This window comes from Pleurodeles waltl, chromosome 11 (genome assembly GCF_031143425.1).
Source record: "Pleurodeles waltl isolate 20211129_DDA chromosome 11, aPleWal1.hap1.20221129, whole genome shotgun sequence".
Taxonomy (NCBI): domain Eukaryota; kingdom Metazoa; phylum Chordata; class Amphibia; order Caudata; family Salamandridae; genus Pleurodeles; species Pleurodeles waltl.
In genome coordinates this window covers 487029186-487055372 of record NC_090450.1, presented here as the reverse complement: position 1 = coordinate 487055372, position 26187 = coordinate 487029186, and the positions used below count along the sequence as shown (strand labels likewise).

Genomic DNA, 26187 nt, shown 5'->3' with positions numbered 1-26187 from the left:
ATCCAGGACAATAAGCCACAGATTATAACAGGTACTGCTAAGGATATTTTTACCTAGCAACATCATAGCATGGTCAATTTCCTGCATCATGTTCTTGTGAAATGTATTCCTCCAATCTTGTAAAAGCTGCCACTCCTCTTCAGAGAAACAAGTAAAACCTTCATGGAATGCAACCTGTGACTTAAACAGAGATTGTTACATCACTCACTGAGAGACTCAATTCAATTAACGGTATTGTAGTATTTGAAAAATGCAATTATTTAATAGAAACTCCTTCCCCACATTGTATCCCTCATACGATTCGAGAACATTTCCTGTGGCAATGAAAATCATTATTGTTGCGGCTTTCGTACCAGAATTTTCTTTAGCTGTCCTCGTCCTCTTGGACAGCAGTCACACAACCCAAGTTCTTTGTTGAATGGGCTCCTGAGACTTTAGCCTCAGGATGAATAACTAAGGTATAATTCAACTGTTTAGTATACTAAAGATGTGTGTTCTATTAGGGGGAAACAAGACCATCTGTAAAAAATGTAATGAACGTTCAAGTGGTAAGACAAAAATGCAATTGTTTTATTGTAATCAAAGCATACCTTTTAGAACAGTACTCAAGTAGGTACTAATGTCTCATGAACTGGTTTATCTGACAATGCTTCACGAGCAGAGTAAATCAAAGTCAGTTGCAGATACATATCAAGAATTATCAGACTCTCTGTACTACTTTCTCAGGATGAACCCCACCAGAACCGAATTTGCACTATGTGCTGTAAATATGAGTACAGGAACAAGTAACAGAGAAGTTGGGCGAGTTCAGTCCACATCTCATGCACAGTGTCAAGTCTTTGAACTTACTCATCAAAATCACTAATCTTAAGAACTAATTTGCAAAGCAATCAAAGGCAATCTGCCCCAGAATCCTGTCTCGGCACTCACACCTTTCTTACCAGAAGCAGCTGCTCAAGCACTCGCCCCGCCCCACTTTGACGATGAGAAAGTTCTACTCACCAGCACCTGAGAGAACCACATCGAATAAGCAACGCAGGTTGTATCATCAAAGGTTTCTGCAAATATGACAATCACTCCAATTGTCAAAGAACAAAATAGGCTGGAACTATTCGCCCACATCACATTCAAGATATCTTCCCTCATCTACAAATCAATCAAGTCGAGCATACCACTCTAAATGGCTGGAAACCAAGAGGTGCAGGCTTGCAAACATGGGAAAGAGAGACAGCAAGCTTTCTGCCTTCTGGATGGTGTGGTTTTACTTAGTACCACCCCACTCCACTTTAGTAAGGCAGCAGAGACCCTCCTCTTTGAACACCATCTCATCATGACTTAGCCTCATGGTACCTTCTAATCTAAACAAAGCTCCATTCATTTTACACCCCTTTCCTATTTCAGCCTTAGAATCACCCTAAACGTAACCTAACCCTTCTTTTGATTATAGAATGCCCTGACTGGTAACCCTCTCTGTTACCAGGTGTTCTGTATCTCTGATTGAAAAGAATAACAGCCCCTGCATCTAATACAAAGATAAAAATTGCAAAAAGTGAGGGACACTCCATAGGTATTGACTGTGGCCCAAAGGCAGTCCCATTCCACACAATCAAACACTCCGGGCCTGATTCACAATGGGCGTCTGTACTTGTGGCTCAGGTCCTGCAGTCGTGGCAGGGGCACGCACTTGTGGCGGGACCTCTGTACTGCATTTAACCATTGCAGAGGTACAGTCGTGAGAGTGGCCCCTCTGCCACAACTAGGGAGGCCCTTTGTGAATTGGCCCCTTCTGTCTGTTTAGCATAGAGAAGGACAACCCTGGTCCACACTATTGGTTTGGATGTCTATGCACCTGTGTGAATTTATCTAGTCATTTTAAAATCTGTGAAAATATTTTACTATCAGAATTCAACAAGGGAAAAGGGTGGTGATGTTCCAAACGTTTAAGGCCTTACCTAAATTGGAAGCTGTAATATGTTTCTGCTCATTGTAAACTATCTTTACATTACGGAGGCATTCCGTCTAGGCTTCTTTCTTTATTATTCTGGGGGTATCCAATTCCATCAGGTATCCCTTGTGGGTCAGCTTTTTGATCTGCAAAAAATCTCAGCTCACCACCAAAGTTGTGTAGATTCAATCCTTGCATGCAATCACCGAAATCTCAACAATGACTTCAAATTAGATTTTCAAGAATGCTACCCAACTACAAATGTATCTTGTAAGTTCATAATCAATTCAAACATACCTTTCACCCAAAACAAGTTGCGATTTCATGAAGAAAGATTTCAACCTACACTTGTTTATTAGGCTTTCCCACCGCCACACCTTGGTACTTAGCTCATGTAGCTTGACTCAAGATGAAAAATAATTTTCTGATTTTATTCTCCCAAACAACATCAACTAAATTGCAACAGTGACAGCTTCCAATTTTTGACCCATCTTCTATGCCCTCATTTATTCACTAATGTATTACTTCGACAGACATTCATTTGTGTGGTTCAACTGACCTTTCCTGAGTAGGCATGTTTTTGTTTTGGGAAAGCACAAGATTTGCACCACACATGCTCTAAAAGTGTTCCAGTAAACTGGCAATAAAGGCATTCCAAAATTCAAGTACAGAACTCAGTACTTACTTAAAAACAATACAAAAGTATGAGTTCTACTTCCGATATTAGACCTCTCCTCACCCAACTTGAAAACCACATCCAATGGTATGATACTTGAATCAGCTCAATGTCTACCACAAGTCCTTGAGTAACACATCTGATGGTAAAAGAAATGAATTCGGAAATAAGTCAGGTGCCAGCACAATATGAAATTATTATTTTGTTAAGATTCATGTATTTCACTCCACAAATCAGTTAGCATCAGGCTCTGCAACACATCCTACAAAGTACCTCTGCTTTTTGGCATCCTAGGTGTTTCCAAGCTGATTTTCGTATTTTGAAATAAACAGCCCTTAACGATAATCAAAAATAAACTTGACGCCATCACCTGCATCTAAAAATCTGTTAAAAAGAGAAGAGAAGCTTCAGTATACCTGAGCTACCTCACCCCTCCCCAATCCTAGATTGGAAATAGAGCGTCACCTATGGTTATTGTCTGAGCGCCCCTCCACCCCCATTAAAGTTGCATGGTATACCTTTTAATGATCATTTAATCCTGCTGAACATTTCGTAATCTTAGAATGTATATTCATCATCTATGTCAGGCCCTTAAGGTCTTTCTCCAAAAACATTTGATGGATGCAAATACACATTACAGAAAGCAATGCTTTAAAACATTAAATATATCATATGATGCAAACACAGTTATTAACCTTCAGTAAAAAGATGTGCATAGTCAATATATTATCAAGAGTCCATCGTTTCAAAAAGCTCTTTCTCAATACGGAGAGGTCTTCATCTTCGCTACAGCCACTGTGCTGACCAGTCCCATAATCCCAACTGAGCCGAGCTGCTATCTACACATTTACAGCTTAGGCAAGGACATAAAACGTCTGTGGAAGGGCACCTTACACTTGCTTTCAATAAAAATGCATCAGTGCAGTGCAGCACATTATCCACCCACAATTAGTATGGAGTGTTTATTGAGGGGGATTTCAGGGTTTCAGCTGACAGTCCCCACCACTACTAAATAAAGATGCAACCCTGGTCTTTTTCCCTGTGATCTCATACACAGACGATCATACGGGGCAATGGGAAGGGGACCTGTGTATCTAGGGGTGCAACATCTAAGAGTGCTCAAGAGACTTAAGTCTGTGCAATATGACACCATCAGATTCTATAAAGGCTATACATAACAAAATAAACCTCAGGCATGATAAAGACACAGAAGACCTAACAAAAGATTCCTTAGTGGAAGGGTTGTTGGAAGATGTTGATTTGACAGTGTTGAGACCTGTGCAGCATGTAGTTTCAATAGCCCAAAACCTTTAAGCAAACAATTTTAAAAGCTTCCATTGCACGGCCAACAATCTCACAAAGGAAAGTGAGAGAATCCCTCCAAGAACCACTTTGGATCCCACGAGAACACCAACAAAACCCTACTACAACCATCCACTTTTTCTGTTTCCATGCAACTTGTCCTTTGACCCAAAATTCATTCAAACCTGACCATTCATCCATACTTAATCTTCACCCAATCGCCAGGTAAAATCTTGCTCTTATTCAGAAACTCAACAGTATATTTTTTCCCTTCCACAATCCCTGATGAGTTCTCTCAACCAAAATGATGGCAATATGGTGCTAGGCTTCCTACCTCTCATCAACATAAATGGTGATGTCTTTGTAGCTGTGTTCTCCATTGTCCATACCATATCAGCAACCGTCCTTTCCACACTCTTCTTATTAGTCAATGCCAACTGAATGGTACCTTTAACCTTTCTATTGGCTCTTTCTGCTATTCAAATTGCCTGGGGATTATATAGAGCAGTGCATGAATGTTTCACCACATATGCTGCCAAAAACACTTTCATTTAAGTCAGTTGTGTCCCATTGTCGGTTATCAAAAGTTCTCGAAAACACACAACTTTGAAAATTTCTGGTAACACACTTATAGTGGAAGCTGTTGCAATCTCTGGCATACGTTTCACAACTAACCACCTTTAATGTACATCTAGCAACACAAACTCATATCTCATGCCTAACACCATCTATGGAGCCTATGGAGCCTACAAAGTCCCCGCACACTGTGTGCCACACTTTACCAGGATCACTAATGCTGCCTAAGTACCACTGGCTTCCTACCTTCAACCTCTTTTCACTTTCCATACATACAGTACATCTTCCACCCAGTGTACTACCTCTTTGTCTATACCTGGCCACCAAAACTCTGTTTTGAGTCTTTTTTCCATAGTCTGTCCCATAAGCCCCTCATGGGCAATTGAAAATAATGTTTTCCTTACTTCAACAGGTGGTATAATTCTTTCACCTTGTACTAAAACTTCTCCTATCAGGGACAATACCTCTAACCCTTTTCCATACGTCCTTAAACACTTAGGCAAAGAATGTTCCCCTGTTCCACCACTCAAAACCACCTTCCTTACCTCTCTTAAAATCTCATTCTTTAACATGGCCTAGCTCCACTCTTTATTGCTTATGGCACCCAGTGTCCACTGCATGACATCAGTCACATTTGCAACAGCACCCTCTTTCATTTCTCATGACTGCTTCTTTATCGACCAATTCACAATCTAGTGGCAGGCATGATAGGCAGTCCGCCTGAACATTTCTCCATCCAGGAATATACTCAAGCATGTAGTTATAATCCTGCAACCCGGTAGCAGGTCTTGCAAGTCTTGCTCACCCCTTACCCACCCTTCCAGGTGACAAGATATTCATCTATGGTTTGTGGTCAATCGCAACTTCACCTGCCCTCCCCATGCATAGGTCCTGAAGTGTTCCATTCCCCACACGCCTCTCTCTCTCAATGACAGAATAATGCCATTCAGAAGATGTTAACAAGTGTGATACAAACACCAGTCTTCTCACTGGACCCATGTATTTGAGAGAGAACCACACCTATGCCACACACACTTGCATCTACTTTGACAACAGACTTGTGTTTAGTGTCACAGGGGACTAAAATGTCAGCCTCATACACTTCTTTCTTAATGTTTTCAAAACTATTTCTTATGTGGAGTAGACCAATTAAAGTTGATCGCTTTTCTTAACAAGGTTTTATGGCTGTCAGTCTTAGCTGCAAAGTTTTTTGCAAAATTTGAGTAATACTCTCAAACCTAAGAAATACCTCAGTTGATCCTTGCCTTGAGGAGCAGGTGCCAACCTAATAGCATCAAGCAAGTCTTCTTTAAGTTTAGTTCTCTCTGCTGAAAACATATGTCCAAGATATTCAATCTCTTTAATATGGAAATCACACTTCTCTTTTCTCAAAGTTAAACCAGATTTCAATATCTGGTCTGGAACGTCTTCAATGTCAGATTGTGACTCTCCATTGTATCTCCAAATACCAAAACGTAATCTTGAAAACAGATGACATTACCTAAGCCTTTGAAAACATCTGTTATCACCCCTTGGAAGACACCCTCCTCCGAAGACAGCCAAAAGGCATTCTCGTAAATTGGAAAGTGCCCTCCATGGTTATAAATGAGATCAAAGGCTTCGAATCCTCACATAATTTGACCTGATGGTAAGTGTGCTTCAAATCCAATCTAGAGAAAAATCTTGCTTCTTTAAGAATAGATAAAATCTCGTTTATATTGAGGGTGAGGACAATTATCTGCTACTACATTCTGATTTAAACTCCTTCAGATCTACACAAAACCTGAGCTTCTCATCAGCTTTCTGTGGAACTACAACTGGAGAGATCCAATTAGACACTTCAACAGGCTCTATGAGCCCACTCTCGATCATTTCTTCCAACAATTTTTTGACATCTTCCCTAACCATTATGGGAACTCTTTTAACTTTTTGCTGCACAGGATCCATTCCTTGTCTCCCCATAATATTCTTCACATAACCCTTTAATTGTCCCCTCTAATCCTCAAACTCTCTGCATCTCTGATATCATCCAATGTTATCTCCCTCAACAACCATAATGTGATTTGGAGCACGAGGGTCTATCACTATATGTATATCATATTGATAAACCCATCCAAAAATCGATGGACCCGATTCTGCCACATACACTTTTAGTCTTGTGTTCCTCCCCGCAAAGACAACATCAACCACCACATACCATATGATGTAAATCTTTTCCTCTTCATACCCTCCACGGTTAATATCTTTAGGAAAAAACCTCACGTTTGGCCATTTTGACAAAAATATTTTTTTGGGAACAATAGTATATAAAGATCCCAAATCAATCATCAATTCAATCTGTTATCCTCGCACTTCAAATTGAGCTTTTGGTCTCTGCCTCCTGCCAGAGCAATTGTTGTCTTTCTCAATATATAAAATGCCATCTGTCACCATACTCGGACATTGGGCCTGCCTCCTCTGATGACACAGCCACCTTTCCTTTGACTGCAACCCAACACATGTGGGCAAAGTATCCCTTCCACCCACATTTCCTACACTCCTTCCAGACAGCAAAACAACTTGTTGCTTCCATAGTGTGATTGTAATTACCACATCTCCCACACATCTAGCTGGTATTTTTACTAAAAATAATTTCTTTGCCGGTCTCATTTTCACCACTTCCACTTTCAGTTTTGGCCACGACCACAACCTCACTTGTAGTTTAGTAAACATCCACTACATCCCCCTTTGTTTTTCACCTATCCATTTATTTCATACAGTACTCTGATTCCTCAATTAACTTTGCTATTTCATTAGCATCCTTTAGTGATGGGTTTTACACAGCCCAAAACCTTTTTTCATTTTACGGCTTCTACACTGCACTATAAGTTGATCTCGGATCATCTCATCAGGCCAAACTGACACTTTATAGATAAATCTCTTAATCTAGAAACAAAGTCATTAATAGACTCTCCTGCACGTTGGGATTGAGTATTGAACTTGTGCCTCCTCATAACTACATTCCTGTTCTTTGTGAAACTCAATTCTAATTGCTTATGCGTTTCTCTATACACATCCAAATCTGGTTGTCCCTCCTGAACAGGTAATGCGGGCAAATAATTATAAATATGCTGCCCCTCCTTTCCCAAGGAGTTCAACAATATTGTCTTTTTATGTTTAGGATGAAAATCTTGACCATCTAGTGCTTCAAGATAATTCGCAAACACATCTAGCCATTCTTCCTGTTCATTTAGTGGCTCTCCAGGTTGAAACAAAAATCAGAGGTGGTGGTGTTATTGAAGAAACATCCATTGTGCCTACTTAAAAATACTAAATAATATTGTGATAATGTCTATATTGTATTACAACAAAATAATGTAGTTACACAATGTCAGTGACACAGATAATAACACTAAGCATAGCATGCAAAAATCTGAATGGTCTTCCCTTAAATTTCCACCCTCTGACCAGGCATTAATCTTTAAAGCTAAATTAAGAGGGTGTTTCCTCTAATGATTCCACAGAACGCAAAGTAAATGCTTAACTCCTGAGGTAGAAGTTAAGAGCACTTGTGCTGCCTGAATTCTCCTCTCTGTAGGTGTTATTGCTGTATTAGATTGGTTTGTGTCCCCCCTCCAAAAAAAAAAAAAAACTTCACACCAAGGCACATGAGGGTTCCTTTGTACAACACAGCAGTGAACAAAGGTCTGTTATTTCTCTACTTCTCTCTCGCTTGTATTACGCGCGACTCACCACATAGTCAGTTTGCACAATGGAGCGCATGTGTGCCAGAACAGGATAGCTTCTAGCTTCAGAGGACAAGATGCACAAAGGCTCTGCTGCTATGTGCAACCATAAACAATCAATGCCCCCCCTCCGTGGGCAAGAGTGCGAGAGAGCCTATACCCAGCAATCTGCCTGAGACTGCATTCTGCTTCTGTCACTGCTACAGAGGCTTAAGGTGGAATGCTGATGGCGTTGCTGCGTGCAACTATAGTTGGTCAAACAGTCAAGCCAACTCCTCAATCCAACTGGCTCACAATTTTCTTCACTCGGAGTACCTTAATGCTGAAGACACTTTAGTGCTGTCTTGGACATTGACAACCAGAGACAGTACTTTTTGCGTGGAACAAGAGCAGTTGAAACAAGCATGCCAAATTCACAGTGCAAGCCTGTACTTGCTGCGTGTGACAAGGGTTGCCAAAACAAGCACACAATATCCACTTTGGTGAGGAAAAGTGAGCAGCATTTCACTAAGTCGATACAGTCTCTTGCGGAACAGCCAGTGCCTCACACACTGCACTGTAGAACAAGCAGTGCTTACCTTACAGCGTGTATTTGACAGTCTAGGAAATGAACCATGAACCACATCCGGTTCTGTTGTCAAACACTCTCACTGGTACATAGTATCAATAAGGAGAGTTGATCAAAACTCAGTGACCACCCGTCATGCTGCTGGGAGCGCTATCCATTCACCCTTCATCACCAAAGCAAAGTTCACATTGCAACGCTTCCGTTGAACTGGCAGGTAACTGGTTGCCAAAATCATGTTGTAAAGAGATTCACAACATACGGAAATGTTGAATAAAAGAAGTATATTTTGCCAAAGGTTGAGCATGACCCGACTCTCTTCCAGCTCACAGCAACTGTAAGAGAAAGAATGTTGGCGCTCACATGACAACCACAGAACCTGTAAACATTTGATATCAGGCAATAGACACAGCATACTGGATACTTTACAACACTGAACAACTTGCACTGTCTTGGAAAACAACCTTACCTTGATCTCGCACACAGGAGCAACCTAGGAGCTTCCAAATGGTACACCTAGGCCTCTATTACTATTGATTACTCTTACACAAACTGTATAAAACACACAGGCCACATACATGCACTTGCATAACAGGCACTTATGATGTTAGATTGTGGATCTAGGTTAGTGCACATAAGCTGAACTTTATACAAGTGGGGCTAGTAGGCCTTCACTCCAGTGCCACAGATAATAAGGACTGGCAAAGTTAATAGGTCTCTGAAGAGAAGACGAGACCGGGTGAGTGAACATCAGGATTTTTACTCTCCTCCTTTCGTGTCCCGTCACTGTCTGCTCCCGTCTCCCAACCGCCACCTCCCGAACCCCCAGTGCCCCGCGTTCCACATTCGCTCTGACCCAACACACCCCCCTTCCTTCACAATGACAAAAAAAATGAAAATGAGCTTAATTAACCTAACTATACATGTGACTTACTAAATTACCTAATGTACAACGTAATCTTTGAACTTCATGGGGCACAACCTCATTCTTCTTGACACCCCTTTTTCCGCACTTTCCTCCATGCAGTCCTCATTTGCCTCCATGCCCAATCTTCCGCTGACATACTCCCTTTTAGATTCTGGCACAATGGAAAGGAAAGATTTATTCCACCTCTTTCCATTCTTTAACACAACAACATGATCCAGAACTTGTTCCACCTTGGCAGGAGCAGAAAACCTTGATAAACCCTTTCGCACAAAACCAGGTTTCTTAATTCTCACCCAATCTCCCTGATGGACAACAAGACCTTTATCCTGTTGGTTCCTTGTTTTATATTTTTTCTGCACAGCAGACCTCACGTCCACAACCTTACCCAACCTATCTATGTCAACATCCTTCTTCAACATCCAGTCCTTATTTAATTTTGTGCCAGCTACCCTACCTCTTAACAACGTGAATGGGGAAATTCCTGTACTGATATGAGGTGTTGTCCTGAACCCCATAGTAGATCTTCAACAGATTCCTCCCAAGGCAAGCCATTAACTAGTGCCAATTGCAAACTTTCCTTTAACACGTGGTTAAATCTTTCCACCGAACCGTTGCTGCGAGGATGGTACGAGGATATCAGAGTATGCTTTATACCCAAACTAGTTAGAAATGTTGCCATTTCCTTGGAGACCAATTGTGTCCCATTATCTGTGAATATTTCTTCTGGGAAACTCTCCCTCAAGAACACCTCTTTGAAAAAATGTTTAACAACACTGGTACTCACGTGATCTACAAACTTTACTTCTGGCCATTTAGTCATGCAATCCACCATCACCAAAGCATACTTAGGTGCACTTCCAATCACACCAAACGGTCCAGAGATGTCAAATACTAACTTTGACCAAGGTACATTCTTCACCTCGATGGGTCTACCGGAGATGGATAGGTTACCTGCGACTTGTCACTCAACAGGCACATGCAACAATCGCGCACATAACGCTCAATAGCTCTGTCAACTCCTGGCCACCAAAAATCCTCTCTCACCCTGCGCTTCATGGCACGAATTCCAAGATGGCCTTCATGTGCCAACTCCAAAACTCTCATTCGTAGGCTGACAGGTACTATTAACAAATTACCTCTCCGCACAATATCTCCAACAATGGACAACTCTTCTTCCACTCTTTTATAAGGAATTAAATCTTCCTGTAAGTTCTTTGCATTAGGCCATCCTCGACAAATGTAGGTTCTACCTCTTGCAACACCTCATCATCCAAACATGCACTCATCCACTCCTGTTCAGTCAATGCACCTTTTGAAACTTCACCAATGGCATTAACAGCACACAGAATCTCCAAATCATCCACTGGTTCAGTTTTTTCATCACATTCTGACATGGGTAACCTTGACAAGCAATCTGCCACCCGATTCCTTACACCTGGCATATACTCCAATTCATAGTTATATTCTTGGAGTCTTTATTGCCATTTTGCAATTAGAGGTGTGGCCCTACCCACACCTTTGGTGCTAAACAAATCTACTAATGGTTTATGATCAGTTCTCAGAATAAATTCCTTCCCCCACAAAAAACGTCTGAAATGTTTGACTCCCCACCACATGGCTAAAGCCTCCTTCTCAATTGTAGAATATGTGTATTCTGCCCCTCTCAAAGTCCTGGAAGCAAATGCAATAGTTTCCTCCTTCGCATTCTTCCTCTTCTGCATTAGTAGAGCACTAAGACCCACGTTGCTTGCATCAGTAGCAACAATGCATGTATCATTGATGTCAAAAGCTTTGAGGGGATGAGCATCAGCTATGCTCTTCTTTATCAACTCAAATCTTTCTTTGCATTCTTGATTCCATTGGAACTTGACACTCTTCTTTAAAAGACTGCGTAAACATGCAGTCATGTCTGAAAAATTGGGGGAAAACTTTGAGTAATACTCCACCAAACCTAAGAAGGAACGTAATTGTTTTTTATCCACTGGTTTTGGTGCATTCCGGATAGCATCCAAGATTTTCATCTTTGGTTCCACACCTTTCTCTGATACATGGTACCCTAAATAATCTACACCCTCTTGCATAAATTTGCACTTGTCCTTCTTTAAAGTCATTCCACTCGATTTAATAATGTCCAACCCACTCTTTAGTCTTCCATCATGAACAGCAACCATGTCCCCAAATACTAATATGTCAGAAATACTCAACACCCTCTTTTCCTTGAAACAACTTATTCATTAACCACTGAAATACAGCAGATGCCAACCCAAACGGCATACAAACATATCTGTACGCTCCTTCAGGGGTTACAAATGATGTGTAATGCCTTGAATCCTTGCTCAATTCTACTTGATGGTAGACCAAAGAGATGTCAAGTGATGTAAAATACTTTGCTCCTCTTAAATTTGTAAACATTTCATTGATGTTGGTAAGAGGTTGACGATCCACCCAAATATTTGCATTTAAGTCTCTCAAATCCACACAAAGTCTAATCGATTTATCTGCCTTGTGCACCAAAACTATAGGTGACAACCATTCTGATCCCTCTATTGGTTCTATTATGCCCAACAGACATAATTTTTCCAATTCTTGCTTCAACTCAGTCCGTAGTGCCAATGGTACCTTGCGTACTTTGAGGCACAACTTCTTTATTCACAGATCTTTATTCTCCTCCATTCATGTCTCGTCACTGTCTGCTCCCATCTCCCAACCGCCACCTCCCGAACCCCCAGTGCCCTGTGTTCCACATTCGCTCCGAATGTGGAACGCGTACACTTACAAGACCCAACAGTCTCCTTTTTAAAAACTAAGTGCTAAGCTGTTAGTTTTGCCAATGTTTGTTAAGTATTGTTTAAAAAAAATGTAAAAGAAAAAACCTTTTGACAATACTAGAGGTACGGCAAACATACCTTTTGGTACCTTTGCCTCTACAATGAATTCAATATTTTCAATCTTTATAAATGGTATGATTTATTTTTCAAATACTTTACATTCAGGATATCCTGAACAGAATTCAAAAAGAATAAAGGAAGTGTCTGAATGTAAAGGGAAACACTTGCCAAGATTCAATACACCCTCCTCAGGATTCAGCCATTTGTTCCTCCTAGCATCCCAGGGAACAGATTTATGAGCCTCCAAGAGAAGTATTATACAAAGTATACCTTCTATATCAGATACCAGCTGAGTCAGTGCCGCAGAAGGGCCTTCTCCCAGTAAAAGCCTTTGGGCCTGATTAGGACCTTGACAGATGGGATACTCCACCACTAACGTGACGGATATCCCGCCTGCCGTTTTACAAGTTCCATTGGATATAATGGAACTTGTAAGTCGGCAGTGACGGAGTATCCCATCCACCAAGGTCCTAATCGGGCCCTTTGTATGCTAAAGCTTGTGCTTTCATGCAATGTGTGTAATGTAGGAAATAAAACAGAAACTAAAAAAAAAAAAAAAGAAATCATTCAGCTTTCAGCCATACCCCAGCAAACATATCCCTGATACTGTGCTTTTACAGACAAGCTGGGGAGAGTGAAAAGCAATGCAGCACGGGGGATATTCGAGGGGGCAATGCAGCGCATGACAGAGAGGACTAAATAACGCATACAATTTCATAGGCAGCGGAATGAAAAAGAAAAAAAGTAGTTCACTAAATGTGAGCAGTGGAAGGATACAAGTCAGCTAATCAAAAGAACAGAAAGAGTTTATGCTCTCAGGAAGGGATGACCAAAGAGAAGAGGAAGGTGAGCCGTAAAGTAAGCAAATGGGAGCGACAATAAAACCAAATAAACATAAGCAACGAGCGGGCTGTAAGCCCTCTGTAAGTTCACATTCGTAATTTTGCTACCAGACAGCTGCTAGACTCAACTTAAAAATTTTTGGTCAAGACTACAGATTCACAAAACTCTGCATGCTGCATCACCGCTCTACATTCTAAACCTGTGACAGGGACAATAGTACACTGTCAGCAACATGAGGGCATGCTTGGTGCACCTCTCCAGGTCACAGGAAAGGTACAGGACCTCACTATTTTCAAGGGAGGGGCATGGGCCTCGGCACACATGCTTGCTTAGCGTATGCCTAGGGTCAAAATAAAAAACTGGCTTACCAGATACTCAGGGCAAGACAACATAACTGTACAACTTGAAGGGCCCATTCACATTCCATCACCATGTTCTGGCAAATATAATGTTTTTCCTAAATTAATTTGGCTTTTCGTATGTTTTTACTCCATAGTTGTTTAGTTGACTCCTGTAAATCTGATCTTTTGTAGATGCAAACAAGTGCATATTTGCATCCCAATTTATAATCACTGATCTAAACATACATTGTTTCCGATGATTGCTCAGGTCTACATGGTGCACACGTGCAGTAATAGTGACTTCTCACCCTGTAATGGTGAGCAGCATGGGTGTTTCATGTCTTTTCTCCCGCAAAATGACCCAGGAGGAGGTAGAAAGGAAAGCATACTGGGGCCAGTAATGCTACCCAGTCACAAGACCGGATGTCTACCTTGCTTCAGGGCGAACTTGCCTCATGTCCCAGAGAGCTGACCTGTAGCCTGGAGACCTGATATGGTGTAAGAGCCCTAACATGTGGTAGGAAATGTGAATAGGGAGAGTTGATGAGGGCCCTCCAAACATGATGAGGGGCCTCTAATTCACAAACATCTGGCTAGAGAAGCTCAAAAGAAAAAGGGTTAAATCAGCAATAATACCAGAAGTGTCAATACCTTAGGGCAGTGGTTCTTAACCATTTGACTGTGGTGGACCCCTATTTAGTCATTACTGGAATCAGAGAGCCTCACTGAATCATCATTGGAATTTGGGGGCACCCACTGAAACATTTTTGAAATCCTGGGACCCAGCATAAGCAATTTTGATGATTTAAACTGCAAAACAGTACACAAAATAACGGAAACAAGCATTCATCAAACAAGTGCACAAATTATTAAATATTTTAATGGGAGTGTTGGATATTATCTAAATTCAATTGAAGCCACTGATCGTCCATACTATATTCTGTTTGATGCACGTGTACTGCTCCCATGAATCAATCCTAGGATACAAACTTATATTTAGTGTCCAATTTCATTTATAGCACATTTTAAAATCTTGCAGTTGCACATTTTTCTTCTTTATTTATATACAATTTATTACTCTGTTAATATTTTATTTTCTCTGCAGTCGCGGGCCCCTTCAATAGGTGTTTCGGACTCCCATGCGTGCCAGGACTCTGGTTTAGGAACCACTGCCTTAGGGCATCCAGATTCCTTGGCAGCACACCAGAAGGCCTCCTCACCACTGGACCTTGCTGTTTGCAAGGGATACATGCACTACTTCTCACTCACCAGATTCAGTCTACCTGCTTCCCTTCTCACTGCTCAACCACAATTCTAGCAGTATATCTCAGCTCATCAGATAACAAAATACAAAAACTACAGTTATTCACCTTTAACCTCCTGACCACAGAAGAACCATCAGTGATGTAAACGCTTGTAGGCCAGCAGAACTATCAGCGGACCCAAGTCCTCAAGGAAAGCTCTGTAGCCAATTCAGACAGAACTGTTAACATCTCCTTGAATACAGACACCTTCCTAAAGGAACTCTTAAAGTATTTTAAAAAAAACCCTCGCTAAACATGTAGGCCTTGAAACAAGAGATCCTTTTAACTTCTGGCCAATAACATACTATTTAGGCAAAAAGAAATACTGAAAGATCTGCCACAAAATTTACATTCAACAAGATGATATTAAAATTACAGTGGATTAAAAATGGAGTACCAGCATGCCTATTACTTGAACTCTTTTTTGTCGCTGATGAAGTTTATCATCCCAACTTCTAGAAACGTTAAAAAAAATCAAAATGCAGGGGCAGGAACTGACACAGATTGCATATTTTCTATCAAACAGACCATCTGCTCACTTCCTCCCTTCCATTAATTTATAACTAATGTACTTAACAGCTCTACTTCCTCTTAAACATTTTCCTTAGCTCGCTAGTGGAACTAATCTCCTTCTCAGTCTCAGCTGTTAAGTGTTATGCAGATGATACACAAATCATATTTAAGTCTGAAACCCCATCTGACTTTGATTCGTGCTCACCTTGCCAATGTGGTCAAATAATGGATATCTAACCACAGAAAAATAAACATGTACATGTCAGAAATCGAAATATTTATATTCAGCAAATTAATCAAACAGCACCAAGCAACAATATGGCCTAAACAGCTAGGACCCCTCCAAAAACTGAACCCAACTGTGAAATCTCGGGGTAATCATGGACTCCAAAATCTCAATCTCAATCTCAATCAGATTGGGTTTGTACAATATTTTTAAACTGCACAGTTTGCCACTTCTTTTTCTCATATTGGCTATAAAGATAGCGCTGCCCCCATTATTTGAAGGGCTTGTCCTCTTTGCCCATCACCACTTCCCCCTCACCCGAAGGACTGGTCTAGCTGCGCCCCTAAGGCTCAAAACATTTCATCCACACATTGAATCAAATCAAGGTATTAAAAAAGAGAAACCAGTGATCAGTGAAACAGGCATTGGCATACTCAATAGGTTTTGCCTTTGGGACCTTAAAAGTGTGATATATGCAATAAAAAACTAATCATATGAATAAAGTTAGTAATAAAATATTTCATCCAATCGTCTTCTGAGGTCGGATTTGACACTACTCGATATTAGTTCTCGAGCATATTTAAAATAAAATCTTCAAGAGCTTTTCAAAAGGTAATGTGTCATTAGCCGGAGCCTTTTGCCTTGCCTTGCCTCTGCTCGTGGACATGACTGTGTAGCTGGATACGAGAAGAGCAATAATAGATCAGCAGGGATGCCAGGTATGATAAATGAGTAATCAGCACAGAGGAGCCCCGGTCCTCTAAGGGAGACTATTACATCGTTATGAGCTGCAGGCCTGGTTGTAGCGGTGCCTCCATCAGAGACAGGGCCCTGAGCTCTGTCGTCCACCTCTCGCTGCCTGGGAGAGCAGCACCACCCCCCAGTGAGTCAAAAGGCCTCTTTGTGTTATTACCTCTGGGACAAAAACACCAGTGGCTTTAGCAATGCTGTTGCTGACATTTTTAAAACTCTTGACAGGTGTTGAAAATGAAAATCTGCTTCTGTACCTCAGTTTCAGACTTTTCTTCATTTAAAAAAATATATACTTTTTCGATGTGCTATGCATTTTCCGTTTTGTTTTGCACTCATGCAGCCAGGATGTTTTTTAGGCATCGGCTGGGTGCAAGCTGCTTTTCTACTTCCATGGCATAAGCAGCCACTGCACACCACTGAATCCATGCAGAAAAAAAATTGGTTATTTTGTTGAGGAAGAACCCGGTGATGGGGTGAGCGAAAAGCGTGCACTCTCTGGTCTTCCAGGCAGACGAATGCCCTATATTCAGGCAATGCTCTGTTCTTTCATTTGTCTGCTAGCATGGTTATGCTTTTTTTATTGTGTCGAAATATTGAAGTGTGCATGCTGACATTCGAAAGAATGATTAATATGAATCAAATATGTATTGTAGCATTCAGAAAGCTGACCCCAGTCCATTGTATTTTCCAATCTTAGCTGTCACATTATGAGCAGGAACGTTTATAGACAAAAGATGTCAACACTAACAGCAGTGAATAAGACAAGCACGGTGACGGACCGCTTACTGCACTGAGGACAACCATATGCTTTTGAAAACAGAAGCAGTGTGACGCATGCACGTGTTGTTGTTCTTTTCTATTGCCTTGCTGAAGTCTGTTCTTCTGTACCTGCTTAGCTTTTCCATGAACCTCAGCGGCCTTGGAGCATGCAGCCACAGCCCACAGGTACTACTGGCAGACTTCTGGCTGAATACAGATCTGTGCATTTAAAAGTTAAAATTGAAAAAAGACACCAGCCAAGTGGGTTTTCCTGAAATGCATGTCAACAGTAATCAAATTACCTTCGTCAAACACAATACAGAATTGTGTGCAGCACAGAAGTATGTGTTCTGAAATCTGTGTCAAACAAGGACACACATGGCAGACTCACAATGCATTTACGCCGCAAGAGTATCTTCAGAGCGTGGGGGATTTGTAAATTAAAAACAAAAAGTACATGTGGAATGGAAGCACACTGACCTGTAGCCAATGGCAGTGACTGGAAGGGGTACCTGGTCCAGAATCCACCCAACGGCATGGACGGTAAAGCAGCAGAGAGCAGGAAGTGAAAGCAGACGATGTGCTGGGCAGTCAGAAGCCCGCAAATTAAAGTGACACTGGACTAAGCCAATGGTTAATTCCGACAAGACGGAAGTCCTCACCTTTGGCTCCACCCCCTCCACTTGAGATGACTCCTGGTGGCCTGCCAGTCTCTGAGCTGCTCCGACTCTCACCGTATCCATGACCCAGCAAGTCAACGCCATCTCCTCCTCCTGCTTCAACACCCTCCGCATGCTCCGAACGATCTATAAATGGATCCCCATTGAAACCAGAAGAACAGTCACCTTAAGCCCTCGCAAGCACCAAACTGGAATACAGCAATGGCCTCTACGCAGGAACCATGGAAAAAACTCCAGAAGAGGCTGCAACGCATCCAGAACACCTCCGCACACCTCATCCTAGACATCCCGCGCCACTGCCATATCACAGGCCATCTGAGAGACCTGCATTGGCTCCAACTCAACAAGAGTATCACCTTCAAACTCCTCACCCACGCTCACAAAGCACTGCACAACACGGGATCAGAATACCTCAACACACGGCTCTCCTTCTACTCCCCGACCTGGCATCTACGCTCCGCGACCTCGCCCTCGCTACTGTCCCAAGCGTCCGCAGAACTATAACCGGCGGCAGATCATTCTCACACCTCACCGTCAAGATGTGGAACACTCTTCCCACCCACCTGCGTCAGACCAAAGACCTCCTTACCTTCAGAAAACTTCTCAAGACCTGGCTGTTTGAGCAGTAGCAGCACCTCCCTCCCCACCCCCACACCTCAGTGCCTTGAGACCCTCACCGGTGAGTAGTACTCTTTACAAATTCCAGATTGATTAAGGTAAGTAAGGGGTGGGTTCTAAGCCCCTTTTAAGATTTTTTTATCAACAAAATCTTTTGAAAGCACAGTGTGCAAGTGAAACCTAAAAAGGAACTCATTTTAATCTGCACAATATTCAGCCGTTTTCGGGTGCCATAAGGAGCTTGCTGCAAAACATATGAGGCGATTTGGAGTGAGTGGAGCCTAGGTTCGTAAGGAGAGAAGGGAGGCATAAACCGGACCTGATGGTAAGCTAAACAAGACCTTGATTACATCATAAAGACAAAGCACCCTTTCAAAAAAGTAATGAAATGACTCCTTTTATTTTATTTCCCTTTCCAACAGACCGATACTCATTCGGGGGGCCTAACTTGCTCCTATGCCCCCACTCTCCCATAGCCTAGTATATTAAGTTGCTGTAATACGTTTAACACAATGGGCCTATAGTCTTACTAAAGATATACATAAATGCCTCAAGTGCACAGGCAGAACTTTTGAAACTGTGTCCTAAACGGTAAGCAGCCTGTTGGTAATTTGTAAAATATAATTATGCATAATGAAGCTGCTTACTTGCACACTGCAAGGCTGCTCCTCCGTGGAACATTACTCACCTCATCTGAAAGCTGCTCTGGCATTTTTCTGCTAAATACGATTGTAATCTATACCAAGGACTGAATTTTATATCAGGCTTTTGAAGCACACGAAGCAAAGCCACCTCCCCGAGTCCTAAAGGTGAGAAGTGTAGCTCGGCTCTACTGCGCATGCTCCACACGTGTGACACAATCACCGGGGCATGCCCAGAACCAACACACAGAAGAAACTCTCGAAACTGGGCTTCCTGCCCTTTTCTGATAGAGGGAAGAAAGAATAGTTTGGTTCTATAGAATTAGGAAACATATGAGAACATCATTAGCTAATCGTCTTCAAGCCACTTCACCGTGAAGATATATAAAATATATGTACCCGGCAAAAAAATGTAACATGGTTTTAAAGAGGTATCAGTTACTCATATTCTGTGAAAATTGTTCTATGAAACAGGTGGAAAATGTTCTGTTTTTTATAAAGCACACGTGAATATACGGACGAGTTTAGTATCGTCAATAGCCTCAACCTAAGAGCTGGGCGGTAGCAACAGCGCCGTGGACTCCTAAAATCAGGGGCTACGGGGAGCAGAGAAAACAAGCACTGGCAAAGCCAATAGGTTGCGCCCATACAATAGGTATTTATTGGCTTTGGCAATTGTGTTTGCCATTTTGTACACCAGTGTGGCTCCTGTCCAACATGGCTAAAAGTGGTGTGGAGTGGTGGAGTAGAGTCGTAGAGTGCATTTGTTTGAATTTCGTGGAATGGACTAGGAGCAATAGATGGAAGTAGAGTTCAGTGGATTGGGTGGAATAAGGTGGAGTGGGTTGGAGTGGATTGAGGTAGTGAGGTGAATTGGATTGGAGTAGAATGGGGTGGAGTGGGACGAATTGGAGTGGGGTGGATTGGAATGGAGCGGGTGGATGGAAAAGGTGTGAGGTGGATAGGATTGGGGTCTATTTGAGTGGGGTGGATTAGATAGGGGTGGGTGTTTTGGATTGGAGTGATAGGGGTGGGGTGAATTGGATTGGGGTGGATTAGATTGGACTGGATCAATTTGGATTGGAGAGGGGTGGACTGGACCAAGTGGGTAGATTTGATTGAGGTGGGCTGAATGGGTTAGAGTGGGGCAGACTGAACTGGGGGGGTGGACTGGAGTGGGATACAGTGGGTGGACTGGAGTAGAGTGTGGTGGATTAGAGTACAGTGGAGATGATTGGAGTGGGGTGGATTGAAATGTGGTGGGGTTGACTGGATTGGGGTGTGGTTGGCGGCAGTGAGATGGGTGGGGTGGGGTGGTTTGGATTGGGGTGGGGTGTGTTGTGTTGGATTGGATTGGATTAGGGTGGGTGGGTTGCATAAAGGTGGGGTGGATTGGAGTGCTGGGTGATGGATGGATTGGGTTGGAGTGAGGTGGGGTGGATTGAATTGGGTTGGGACGGATTGGATTGGCCTGGATTGGATTGAAGAAGGGTGGATTGGATGGCGGTAGGCTGCATTAGAGTGCAGTGGACTGAACTGGGATGGGGTGGGATGGATTGGGGTAGAGTGGGGTGGATTGGAGTGTATTGAAATTGAGTGGGGCAGATTGAAATGGACTGGAGTGGGGAAGGTTGTTTTAGATTGAAATGAGGTAGATTTAAGTGGGGCAAATGTTTTGAAATGGAGTGGGTCAGATTTAAGTGGGGCATATGTTTTGAAATGGAGTGGGCCAGATTAGAGTGGGGCAGATTGTTTTGGAATGGAATGGAATGGGGCAGACTGGAGTGGGGAGGATTGGAGTGGGGCAGATTGTATTAAGGTGGGATGGATAGGAGTGGGATGGTTTGGGTTGGTGTGGAGTGGAGTGGATTGGATGGGAGTTGGGTGGACTGGAGCAGGGTGAATTGGGATCGAGTGGGGTAGATAGAATTGGAGTGAGGCGGATTAGATTCGAGTGGGGCGTATTGTTTTGTACTAGAGTCGGGCAGATGGGAGAGGGGCGGATCGGAGTGGGACAAACTGGATTGTGGCGTATTGGAGTGAAGCAGATTGTTTTGGATTGGAGTGGGGCAGATTGGAGTGGGCGCATTCAAGTAGGACGGATTGTTTTAAAGTTGGACAGATGGGAGGGTCAGATTGCACTGGGCGGATTAAAGTGGGACAGACTGTTTTTGGATCGTAGCGGGGCAGATGGGAGTGTGGCAGATTGGAGAAGGGCAGAATGTTTTGGATTAAAATGGGCAGATTGTTATGGACTGGAGTGCAGCAGATTACAGTTGGGCAGTTTGTTTTGGATTGGGGTAGACTGGAGTGGGGCAGATTGTTTTGGATTGGAGTGCAGCTGATTACAGTGGGGCAGTTTGTTTTGGATTGGTGTAGACTAGAGTGGGGCAGATTGTTTTGGATTGGAGTGCAGCAGATTAAAGTGGGGCAGTCTGTTTTGGAGTGAGGCAGACTGTTTTTGATTAGAGTGGGGCAGATTGGACTGGGGTGGGTTGGGAGGATTGGAGTGGGGTTGATTGTATTTGGGATTGATTGGAGTGGGCTGGATTAGGGTGTACTGCAAGAAAATGTGTTAAAGCATAATCTCAGAGATTAAACATAATAAAGAAACAATGTTGCTTGCAATATTTCGAATATCTTCTTTTTTGAGAAGAGCAACCACAAGCAAAACTAAAAAAAAAACATGAGTGGCAAGTGAGAAAAGATGACTTGGCAAAATAAAATAAAGTCAGCTTTAAAAAAGAACACTTTGCAGTTTTGTTTTTCCCCCTGGGCACATTTTTGCCAGTTACAAGCTTTCTGTTTGCAGGACACCGAAGTAAAGAAGCATTTGCAATGCAATAGGTCTCTCATTTGCGAGAGTTAGAGCTATTGGTGTTGTAAATGCATAACTAGACTTTTCTTGCCACATAAATCATTCAACCCTGCTCCATAATGTGCTCCTCTCTGCCACATAATTCCAGTGGCCCTGCATATAACTAAAGCACTTCCATTTAACTTCTTCATCTATAAGCAACAAAAGTGAAAATATTGCCATTTAGCATCCTAATTTAAATCTGCCACGCTAATTAGAATAGGATACCACTTTAACCGCCCCACCATCAGAGTTGCTGGCTGACTAACAGAAATGCTGGGGGAAGGCTAGGAGTAGAAATAATAACAAGTGATCATGTAGATTACATTTTCACTATTACAGGACATGTGTGTTCTTAACTCTCACAGGTTTTTCAATGCCTATGTTAACGCGTCCCCCTATGTCAATTTATTACACATTAGGACTCGTTTTAGGCCAATGAATTATGTGACCCAGTGGAGAGACACCGTAGGACGAGGTAACTGATCAATATGTCAAGCAATATATCAATAAGGTCATCAATATTTACCACCACAATGCACTTTACTTTGGATAAAGACATTAATCAAATTGTCGACGCAACCATGACCTTTCAGTCATGAATAACTACACCTTTTGATAGAATTTTATGAATTGTATTCCCTATTGGTTACAATCTACGAGCAGAAGAGTTAATCTCAATACCAGGAAACATAAAAGCATAGTCACGATATGGCAACTGTGATAAGATTTCATTAATGCAAGAATCACGAACATAAGAACATAACACGGCGTGAACATAGATCAAAATACAGCAAATGTCATATACGTCTCAGTTCAGCATAGCGTAACATCAGTCATTTGTCTTTTTGCGTCAGTCGAAGTGAACTCCTATCCTAACCACTAATTAGCATCAGCATATTGGGCTTCATGCAAAACAATTTAGAACACCAATTTAGAAAACATCTAGCTATGGTCTCTATCAAAATGAGCGGTTGGTACCTAGAAAGGAAAAGCAAACAGACAAATTACAAATCGCATTGTCATAATTACCCTCCAAGGATTAGGGCAGCACACAGGATCAGTCTTCGTCTTCAGGACATCAGTCAAAATGCCACCAGTCTAAACTTGTCTTAAGGACAGGGGACACTTCCCTCATAAGGAGGAGAAGTGTAAAGGGGCAGTCTACGGGTGAGGATGGTTTAATAAGTCTCAAAGTCACCGAACAGAGTGACAGAGTTTCTGGATAAAATCAATAGCACTCCCTGCCTAGTTCTGACGACCCTTCTGTGACATGGGTTTTTATCCCTTTCTCGTAATACCTTCCCCCAAAATTCTATTGCTATACCCCACTATCTTTAACCTATCAAATTATACATTAGGTAATTCTAATTGTCACCCCACGATAATTGATAACATTTTGATTGGTATTCATAATTGACGTCTTCGGAGGTGGCACATCCGGGGGTTATTTCTTCACTTGGCACGTTTCCTCGGGTCATGAGTTCCTTTGTCCATGGTTTAAACGTCCTTGTACATTACATTAATCTACTTTTGTTTCAACTTTGGGTATAAACTCATCCTAAAGCAGCAAGCATGCGGATGAGAACGGAATTGTACTGATACATTAGGATGAAGAAAAGAACATTTGCAGGGTCATGGTCCTTTGCGAGTCAGCACACTGAAAAACAGAAAAATGCCTTTAATATGAGAGTCAAGCAACTAAAACCCCACAGCTCACGCTAACTTAAGGCCTATAATATTTTCAATGCAATATCGTAAACGCTAATATAAGCTTGATTAACCATTAGCATAAACAATTTTACTCATTATTGTCATTAGTTCGCATTGGTAGCCCCACATATCATAGTCATAATTCGAATGCACGTTAAGCAAATCACTATTATTGTCGTTTTCTGTGCAACATCGTTAAGCATTGACTTAAGCATTTCATTTTAGTATATGTATTATTTAAACTACGCTCTCTCAGTCCCTCCTCTGATGACGCTCGTCATCACACAAACCTTTCCCCTTTGACCTTTCACTTTTAATTTTTCACCTTACGCATAATGCGCATTTCAACATCTTGTCCCTTATGTGAACTTTCCCAAATTTCATTGAACATTTTCTCTCTCTCACTTTCTTCGTTTCTCCTGGTTCTTTTTGTCCAATTGTTCTTAATTTTACTATTGATTTTGCATGCCCCCCATAACCCTAATAGACAGACCAGAACAATTAATAGACCCATGAGTATTTTTGCAAGCACCCAGTTCCAAATATTGGTAAACCGGCTCCCTACTCTGGCAATTCCTTTTCCAAATTTCTCCCAGACACCAGGTTCCTTCAAATCCTTCAAATCTGTACTATCTCTAGTAAGGTTAGTAAGCATACCTCTAATCTTTTTACTATTGTCCGGAATGAACCACCAACAATGGCGCTCGTTGAGCATCTTGCAGACCCCTCCACTCTTTGCTAAAAGAATGTCTAAAGCAAGCCGATTTTGAAGAGTCATAGCTCTTTCTGCAGCAAGTTCAGTATCCATCAGGAGTATAGCTCCTGTGAAATTTGTCAGCATGTTATCCACAATAGTAGACAACTTTTGAATCTTCATTGAATTTAAGATAACCCCCACTGAAGGGATTATAGCTCCAAATATGTCACCAATGACAGCAGCCACTGATTCTCATTTTTGTCTAGGATGTTGTAATTCAGACGTTTTAGGTATTTGTTATAATTCATCAATCTGGTAAATCTTTGGGAAAACTAATCCCAAATTACATGTCCCATACCATCCCTTAGGGAGACGGTAATAAGCATTAAGTCCACAGATGTAATAGATCCCAGGGATCGCTGGATCCTGTCCATTCAACATAAATGTCCACTTACTCTGAAACAAAAACACATGTCTGCATTCACTCGTTCCCACAAATAAATTGTCCTGTTCAGATTTTGGCCTGTATATACAAAGTCTACCTACATGTAATGCGTCTATAGCTAGCTTGCCTTGTGTTTTGATTGCAGTGTAAGCATAATCATTTGCATATGTGCGTTTCTCTAACCCTTTTTCTAATCTTTCCTTCAATGCTTTGCGTCTATCATCAGTGTGATCTAAAAAGCTTTTCTCTACAGGTGATAGCAAGCAAGTCAAATTATTGCGATGTGCATAAGCAGTACCAAATGTAAGCGTCGGCTCAAAGAATCCTCTAACTATTTTTATATCATGTTCCTTAGCTAACTTGTTCAAGCATTCAATCACAGGCACAAAAGAAAACACAACATCCAGATTTGAATAAAAGTATTGTACATGCTCTTGATTATAGAACCTTGTTAGTAGCAAACTGCAGCTAATCCCGTAAATTAGAGGGAGGCTATGGTAAGTAACTCCTTCCTGCACAGATGAAGGAATCTTAGTGCACAGATAATAGTCTTTCGCATCCATGGTCTCCACATACTCATTTAGCAAGCGATAGAAGACATTAGTAGAAAGTTCCCCCTTTGAATTAGTTCCCTCATGTAAGAGTCTTGCATCCTGCTCAAATCTTTCCCACGGTTTTAGTGTGGTAGTTTCAGGTTTTGAAGTAGCGTTAATAGTCTCTTTCTCTATCCATGGCATTCCCACAATCACACCCACAATTATTATTGCACACACAATACCTATTATAAGACCTAACCAACCACACACCTTACTTCCCTTGTTACTACCTCTATTATAAGCCATATCTGTATAGAATCAGATAGTAGATCAACAATCAACCTTGAGAATGATTCAGTATTTTCTCTTGCTCTCTGCGTGTATTTACAGCGTCTTCACTCACTCCAGGACCCCTTTTGTCAAATTAGGTTAGCAGCTTGTCATAATCAGGTTTCTCAAAGTCAATCCGGTTTTAATGTCACATTCGGCAATTTATAAAGTCTCTCTTTCAGTTTTTCAGATTTTCTATTTTAACCAAGTCTTTCCTTTGGATCAGTTCAGGTACCGTAGTACTGGCCTGGTACTTCTCGGTCAAAACAGAATGCTAGGAATTTTTGTTACCACTCAGATGTTGTAGCATACGCCCATTCAGGACC

General features: G+C 41.8%; 1 protein-coding gene across 3 annotated transcripts in view; it reads right to left on the bottom strand.

Moving 5' to 3' along the window:
• LOC138265806 (zinc finger protein 670-like) overlaps nt 1-19478 on the bottom strand; it is a 117174-nt gene extending 97696 nt beyond the window's left edge. The window contains exons 1-3 of one of the 3 annotated variants that reach the window (XM_069213863.1): nt 19331-19476; nt 18007-18150; nt 54-174 (exon numbers count right to left, since the gene is read on the bottom strand). In XM_069213863.1, the coding sequence (XP_069069964.1) occupies nt 54-174; nt 18007-18150; nt 19331-19354 (289 nt within the window). In that variant the 5' untranslated portion in view covers nt 19355-19476. Of the gene's footprint in view, nt 1-53; nt 181-18006; nt 18151-19330 lie in introns of all 3 variants that reach the window. The other 2 variants (XM_069213866.1, XM_069213865.1) reach the window with 2 other exon arrangements.
• Between the last annotated feature and the right edge of the window lie 6709 nt (nt 19479-26187).